Raw genomic sequence first — 8,518 nt, 5'->3', positions numbered from 1 at the left:
ACCTTTCATTTTCCTTTTATTTTCCTCCTGCACTCTGTTTCTGGTAGGATACAGCCTGTGGGTAAAACTTTTCCGTGCAGCTTCCTCGCAGTGGCTGCAGAGTTCCTGCCTGTCTTCTGCGCAGGAATTGCGCCCCTGCTGCGCAGCCATCGGCAGCCTCTACGCCGAGCGGAAAGATGGGCGGCAGGAGGCAGAGGTGATCCACAGGTCTGTAGCCGAGCAGCACGTCTGCACTGGTGGGTGCAGGGTGGGGTGACAACAACCACAGACATGGGTCTGAGGTTACCCAACAGTTAAGTGGCAGGTAGCACTTGTCACTCACCCGTGGGACCCTAGGACAGGCCACGGCCCCTCACGTCCCAGGCTCTAACGGCACAATGCAGTGCCCCAGAGTGGGGCAGCTGCTGGGAGGGAAACCTTCCCTGCCCGCAGCTGGGGAAGTGCTCCGATGAGATGCTTCATCTGCTGCTCCCGCTGTCTTCTCATCTGACACAGAAGTAGTGCCCAGCCACGGCGCATACAGCCCTGAGCTGCAGGCAGCCTGCCCTTACCTTTTGCCCCTCACTGTGTCTCTCAGTCCTACCGCCTAACACACTGAGTGTCTTGAGGGAAAAACTGACTTCCTTGTACTAAGTAGACCAGGTGATGAAATTAATTTTTTTTTTTTTTTCTTTTCTTTTTTCAAAATGGTACCATCAGCCCACAAAGCCACTCTGCCAAAAGACTGGGACCACTGTGCTTTCTGGTCAGCAATCCCTTACTAACAGATGTTTCTACAGCTTGTTGCATGCCACAACCACACCACCTGTGGTTTGCTTCCCACCAGAGGTATTAGCCCGTTAGATGCAGGTAGGGCCTGGCATAGTTCGTACCTGCAGTGCATATGGTTCATTCACAGGTGACAGCTGGCCAGACTTGCTGGGCGTGGAGAAGGGTAGAAATAGACTTTTCCAGGATTTGCCCAGGCCTGCAAGACAATTTCAGAAGTCTCCTGACCAATCAATGCCCTGTTGAGTGCTGCAGGGTATCTGCAGCTTCTGGTATACTGGTATGATATATGTCTGGTCAGGTAGCTGGGCTTCTCGTATATCTGCCTATACGCCAGGAAGTATTTTTACCTCTGGCTCTCAAGTCCAGAGGGAGGTGAGAGGAGGCCTGTTTTGTAAGTGCCTCGCTGAAGGAAGTAATGTATACAGACCTTCAGTCTTAGTTTTGAAGGCAGTGGGGCAAGGAAATGAATATCCCTGTGAGACTTGTAGGGGAGGTTTCTCAAGAGAGGGGCTCAGGGGCAGAGAGGAAATTTCCCCTCCATGCAGAAGGGGCTTGCCTCGAGTTGGGAGCTGCCAAGGGATTTTTAATGCTGCATCTTGGCCATCATCTGCTGTCTCAGATGGAAGGGGTAAGACAAAGTGACTCAAAAGCATGTAGGTGCCCTTCAGCTGTTCCCTCTGCTGGAGCCTAGCCTGCTGCTGCTCATGGGTTGTGAGTGGAGGTGCCTGACCTGGTACTGCCAGAAATGTGGGAGCACGTATGAAGTCTCTGCTGCTGGCAGAGCTGTGAGGATAGCAGTTCCTACAGAGAGGGGAAAAACCTGCCAGGGAGACTGGAGCCCATGGTCCCGTCTTCGGCTGCCTCTTGTGGTTCTGGGAAAAGTGCTGTCTTTTCCCAGCTGGCCATGGTCTGACCCCAGCTAAGGCTGGGAAGTGCTGCTTCCCTCCCAGAGAGGCTGAACACAAGCAAATCAACCTTCACTCTTCAAAGGAAGAGACAGTATTTAATCGCACAGGTGGGGTATGGATCCCAGTTCCACCCTCCAGGCAGATGGGTTGCAATCCTTGGCACTCGGCTGGATGGCTTTGTCCTTCCAGCAGCTCCAGTTCCTGCATAAGAAAACCTCCACAAGACCCCACAGACTACTGGATCCAGTTAAGGCTTTATTGCTGTCTGGGCTGAATGTGGCTTGCATCATCCACCACAAATGCTTGCAAGAGAAAAATCTCTTTTCTCTGTACCTCTTCACCTGCTCCTTCCACAAAATCTTAAGGTGGGGTATGGGGAAGATTAGGAAAAACATTCAGAGAGAGAGAGAAACTCCTTTTCAAGCAGCAACAGAGGAGCTAGACAAACCTAGTTCCAGCAGACAAAAAGGTGCCTGCTGTGTTTTACAGACCACAAAACAAACATGAGGACCTTTTCCCTCATAACATGAAAGGAAAGGCATTTTCTTGCTGCCTCCTTCCTCATCTTTGCATTTTCAAGGAACAGGTTTCAAGTTAACTTTCTGCTTCATTTTTTACCTCTTCCCAAGAAAAAATTGTCCGTTGACTGAACTATCCGTCTCTTTTTCTCCCTGCTTTCTTCCTTGGCACCTTACACTTGTGTAATGCCACCTGGGGTTGGATACTCTTGTCTTTACTGCTTTCTCCTCTACACCTTTCATCAAGTTGTGGTTGCTCTTGCTCCTGGGGGTTGCAGCAGCCTCAGGCTCAAATAACACAGCTCTTTCTCCAATTATCTCAAAATCTATTGCGAAACACAACTTTCATCAAGTTTGCAGGCAAATACTTGGCTTGGTGTGCAGTCATGTGGCCAAGTGAGTGGCCTCACTTATTTCTCAGTGACAGCAGATACTTATCAAAGGGTTATTTAATACATCCACCCCATTTTTTGTCTTGTTGCTAGCAGTCTGGAAAAGAATTTATGCCCATCATTTTCACAGCAGTCTTTAGATGTATGTGCAATCTGTTCCCACATTCCCCACTTCCTCAAGAGGCAATTCCATCAGCTTCCTCAGCATTGCAGGGGCTAAACACTGGGACTGAATTTCAACCACAAGCAGACTGATCATACACTCCCTAGCACCACCACCTGACCTCGTAAGTGCTCTTAGTCTGGCACAGGTGCAAAGCCTAATGGTTTCCTTCAGCACCTTTGGATGACTGCTTCCAAAACTGCATGTACAGTCAGATGGATCACCTCTACTTTCCATAGGCTTGCCCCTCTCTTCCATGTGTTTTATAAATGAAAAAAGGAAGCCTTGGACCCAAACACCTGCACGAATTCTATTCATAGGACATGTGTATGAAATGGAGTACCCAAGCCTGCCACAGAAGCAAAGAAAAAAAATTGTGTCTGGACTCTTATTAAAATGAAGTCTGACCACATTGTCAGAATTTTCCCTGTACTTCTGCAACGCATGCCTGCAGCATCTTCCTTTTGCTGTGCACCTCTGAGTACGAGGCTGTATTTCCCAGAATTTCCCTCAGCTGAGGACAACAGTTGGTTCACCCCTTGATCTTCACAGGTACCTTAGTCTTGCTGTAAATAGTGTTAAAACTTACTATAGCTGTTTAGCATTGGCTTTTTTTGTCTCAAACCTGGTAATTATCTATTGCCTGGCCAGAATGGGGTGGCAGAGGAGTAATTTGGTCACCATGGGGCAGCTGTAGTGAGGCTTGTGGCACCTTTCCCACCCACATGGGAATTCATCCCAATGTAAAAGGACATATAAATATAATGTGTATAATCACATTGTACTCAAGCACAGTCACAGGTGAATCCCAAGTGTTGAGTTTCAGAGGTTTTTCAGAAGCCCTTATTTCACATAACACCATTTGACAGCTTACAGGCTAGCAACACAGACATGAATTCAGCACCCATGTTTTAAAAACGTTAGGTTTTCTGGCAAATCAGATCTGATTTACAGCTCCTGAAATTACTGGAAAAATATTGGCTTTTAAGTGTGCAACACATCCTGTTAACCTGAGAGTTCAGGATATGATGCATTATTTCTGTGTTGCAGAAAGAGGATTTGAAACTAACTGCCAGTCTGTATCTTTACTTTCATAAGCATTACCTTGTAGTTTCAATACCATGAGATATACATTCACGTAAAAAAACCAAAAGCCTAATCATGACATATAGCTGATTTTCCTATTCCTCTTTTTTCCTTGAAAATACCCCATTTTAACCCCTTTTCCCTGCAGTTACTGGATACGCTACACTTCCAATTCAAATCCAATTTTGTTACACTTCATTCCCGTATACTCCGTAGGACTGCTTTATTAGTTCAGATCGTGCACTAGCAGTTTAAGGATTTATTTCTTTCAAAGTATAATCTAGAAGAGGCTGTGTATTTATCAACAGCAATTAGTTTAATAAAACATATGATTACGCTTCCTGAAAGACTGCCATCACTTGGGAGAGATTTAGACCTGAAATCACCGCTTCAGCTGTCTGATCTGCAATGTCAGAAGGAAGCTGGCCATCATTCAAGTTAGAAACAAGGCCCCCTGAATGTCTGAGTTATTTGTATTATTTACAGTGACAAAACCCAAGACCACCACCACAATCTACCAGGATAGGCTTTTTACCTTCTGGGGTATCTGAGGTCCGTACAGCTGAGGAGGTACCTTAGCAGCTTACATGCTAATGGCAGACTTAATTTCACGTTGAAGGCCACTACTTTTTAAAATCTCAGTCCCCTGCATTGCCAGTCACTTCCTATAAAAGCGGCAGATTACAATTTAACGGTATCTTGTTCATAGTTTTGGGGAACAACATTTGACCCTCTGTTAAATCTGAAAAGATACGTTTAAAAATACCTGACTAGTGAGCCAGCACCAATTCTTCAGATCTCCCCAGCATAACTTAACAAATCACCATCAAGTTTGACTGCACTGTCAAATGCAAGAATCATGCAATAATCTACTGTGATAACAACGCTGAAAATAGATGGCAGCAACTCCTCGGTCAAGCCATTTAATAAGCTGGTTCAGGCAGCCAGTGCCATGTCAGCCTCCCCCACATGCCCATATACATTAAATTGTATGTATTTTCTGATCACAAATATTACTTACGAGTAGTAGGTGTAGTGATTGGCTGTTGCTGGAGGAATACAACAGGGTGTTTCAGCTGCAGCAATGGCCAGCTTGTGACAAATGCTTCCTGTCACATTCTGCAAGTTATTTTTGCAGCTGTTCTGTGCAATTCTCTCAAAAGATACCAAATGAAGTGTTGCAAGACCTTTATTGATAGAATAGCATGCAGAGCCCACCAAACACTGAACAATTCAGGGCCTAGCCATGTATCTCCATGTGGGAAATCAATATCCAATCCTTTGTTCATTTCAATATGGAATCTTCACTTGCTATAAGGGAAGAAAAAACCAAACATAGTTAGGACTACTAGTCACTCCCATGCAGTACTAAAATATGCAAAGCACTAGTCGGATCAAAGGCTTCCTTTAAGTATGCCATTTCTTTCTAGGCAGTTTTTAATGATTCCCACTTCTGCTTATTCAACAGAACTGTTATTTCATTGCTTTGGGGTAGAGGCACTTTTTTGGCTTACTCATTAGTAAATGACAGTTTTCTGAACTGATAATTCAAATAAGCCCAGAAAAAGCTATCATTACAGGTATGTCCAATTATTCATTTCTAAAGAACAATCTTCAACAACTGCACTGCACTGAATGAAGTTTTAACAGTTGCTTTTCTAACTGGAAAACCACAACAAAACCACTGTTCGGAATGCAGAACAGTCATCTGTGTGCTACTTTTAAACAGATTAAACATTCTAAAGAAATAATCATGTAATTCCATTAAGCAGAGTAACACTGCACTACAGCCTCTATCTCCAAAAAATGTGAAGTTTCAGCTAAACCAGAGAATATCTAAAAGACCCACTGGTTATGGAATAAATAAATGGGGACCACGTATTTTAAGATGGTACAACAGCTGCGCAAAATAGCTTTATCTCTAGTAAGCAATATAATTCACCTACTTACATATTTGATTTTATATATGAGCAGTTAATTATGGGGTCTTGTTCAACATTAGTCTTCTTTAGGACAATGCAAATGTCACTATTTCCCAGCGAAATAGTTACTAAGTGTGTAGCTGCATCAAGAACAGCTTGAGTCATTAATCAATTTTCTTGAAGTTCTTAACTGTAAGTCCACCCAAAAAAGCCTAGGTGAATTCAAGCTACAGAACACACTCTTCTAAGGTGGGGGAAGGAACCCTCCCTTAGAAACGCACAGGGGTCCCAAGAAATAATCCTAAGGATGAGAGAAAGCATGCTGCAGCAGAACTACTACAGGGTGGAAGGCATTGAGAAAAAAGCAGCAATACTAATACCAACTGATCACCTTCAGTATATTCTCCTCACAAGAAAGATAACAAATTAAGTTGATCTCTTAACACTGTGCTACTACCACCACTTAAAAGCTTTGAGTTGCAACTACAAGCAGCTGCCTATGTACTCTGGTTTAGGCTATCAGTCACATTTGTGAGATTTCTGTATTGCATGGAGAAAAGGGATCACAGATTTGCTGTGTCCAGCTGAATAAGGCAAATCCAAGTACAGTTAATATACAGTCCCAATTACTCCTCACAGAAAAACCTGCAGCTTTTAGCAATTTATTTTCCTAGTGGAAATTCAAATAGTCATTTAACAAATCCCGTTTGGTTGCAAAAGTGTTTTTAACTCTTCCTCTACTGCTGTTTACGTTTTGCAGGGCTTGTCAAACAGCAGCACTATTTACCCTTCACATAACTCTAACCACTGCTCCATGAATCCACGAGAGTCTGCAGCCCACTGGCCGTGAGCCTCAATTCCTCCTAAAAACACTGCAGCAAAACGGCTGCCCACTTGCAAGCCACTGTGTGCACTTTGGCAAGAGATGCATAAATTAAACCATGGGACTACCTTCTGCAAGCGCTTTTGCAATCCGCTGAAGTTCTTCCTGTTTCTTTTTCTCTTCAGCCTCTATTCTCCTCTCTTCTTCAGCAATAGGCTTTAGGTAGTCTGTCATTAACACATTTGATTTAAAACACAATTTCTAGAACCCGGCACAAAGCTCTGAGCCTGCTAGCTTACTCGAAAAGGAAGAAAGAGAGTTTCGCTGGCACACAGGCACATTCCACACGGATCTGTGGCTTCTAACCAGGTAAGGGCCCCGCTCCGAGGGCCTGCTCGGCAGGGCCCAGGCTGCTCCCGCTGCGGCGGGGAAGGGGAAATGGCGGCCAGGCCGCGCCGGCCGCCTCAAGGTGCCCTTGCGGGCCGTGAGGGGGAGGGGACAGGCCGCCCGGAGCGCCGCACTCACCGTATCGCTTCTTGCCGTAGATCATCCCCACCAGCAGCGCCGAGTACCGGGTGAACTGCGGGAGGCAGAGACAAGGACGCGACCTGCGCTCAGCTCACACGCACCGCCAGGCCCGGCCCGGCCCGGCGCTGCCCGCCCGCCCGCCCGCCCGCCGACAGGCCGCCCCCCCGCCCCGCAGTACGGCGGGACGCCCCTGCGGCGCCGGGGCACCGGCCCGCCGCCCTCACCTTGATGAGCGGCGAGACCTGCACCGGCGGGATCATCCTGGCGGCGGCGGCAGCGGCGCGGCGGCCGGAAGTGACGGCGCGGAGCGGCGGCGGGGCGGAAGGGGCGGGGGGGTGCCCGGGGTGGGGATTTGGTGAGGTGTGGCCGTCATTTTGTGCGTGTTGTGACATTTCAGTGACCGGTCACACGCCGCCCAGGGGCGGGGAGCTATCTCGCCACAAAACGGCCGTGCTCACTTCCCTTACGACAGAAGATAGAGGCGCCGTCCCGGCCGGGCGTCCCTCTGCCGCCGCGGGGGGGCGCGCTCGCAGCTGCCCCCGCCTGGGAAGGGCGTGGCGGGCGGCGGGGGCGGCGGCGGGAGCCCCCCGGGGTGCCACCCCGCCGCGGGGAGCGGGGCGACGCATCTGCCCGTGGCACGGCGGGCTGCGGCCGGGCCGGGGCCTCACCGCCTGTGCCCCGCGGGCAATGACCCCCGCGGAACCGCACCGACAGCGCCTTGATGTTGGATCCAGAGGGCAGAGGACCCATTGGCAAAGACTACGACGTGCGCTTCTGTGTTTGGCTCTTGAACCTTGACATAACCTTGTTGTTACGTGCGGGGCAACAAGAAATCTGGATGATGTTTCACATTCTCTCACAAAACTAATTAATCTGAACCTCAGCTGACTGCTCAGTAGTGCCATCATTTTTCAAATCCTTGCCTAAAGTTAAACATACACAGTGGAAGGGTAAGGACATGATTATTAAACTCCTTGGAACCTAATTACCTGTGCTTTTTTCTGCTCATCAAACCACAGGTAATTTAAATTCCTTCATTAAGAGAGGTCTGAAATGTTTTTAGGGAGCTGACTGGAAGATTCTTAGTGTTCCATTCATTTGTAGTATCATGAAGTTTTTTCAATTATTGTATGTGCTGCATCAGTAAGACCAGAAAGTACTTTCTTTCATGGATGGAAAGCTATCCCTCTACCCCTCCACCACCACCATTACACCATTTATTTATTTACTTTGAATAGCAAGAACTATGAAAGACACTTGGGAGCATTACAGATGAGACTGGTCAGTGCTGGCTGGGTATCACTTTAGTTCCAGACACCAATATCAGTTGTTAATGCCACAGTAATTCACCACAAAGTTCAGTGCCAAGTCAGTAACAAACCGGTGAAGCTTCTAGTGGGACAATTG

General features: G+C 47.3%; 1 protein-coding gene across 1 annotated transcript; it reads right to left on the bottom strand.

Moving 5' to 3' along the window:
• Window positions 1-5,009: 5,009 nt before the first annotated feature.
• On the bottom strand, window positions 5,010-7,460 carry ATP5ME (ATP synthase membrane subunit e). Its single transcript, XM_040580565.1, has 4 exons — window positions 7,336-7,460; window positions 7,109-7,163; window positions 6,712-6,810; window positions 5,010-5,149 (listed from the first exon to the last, which is right to left on the bottom strand). The coding sequence occupies exons 1-4, from the start codon at window positions 7,369-7,371 to the stop codon at window positions 5,124-5,126; spliced, it is 216 nt and encodes a 71-aa protein (XP_040436499.1). The 5' UTR covers window positions 7,372-7,460; the 3' UTR covers window positions 5,010-5,123.
• Window positions 7,461-8,518: the final 1,058 nt, after the last annotated feature.

Source organism: Falco naumanni, chromosome Z, assembly GCF_017639655.2.
Source record: "Falco naumanni isolate bFalNau1 chromosome Z, bFalNau1.pat, whole genome shotgun sequence".
Lineage (NCBI taxonomy): Eukaryota > Metazoa > Chordata > Aves > Falconiformes > Falconidae > Falco > Falco naumanni.
This window is presented reverse-complemented; position numbering and strand designations above follow the sequence as displayed.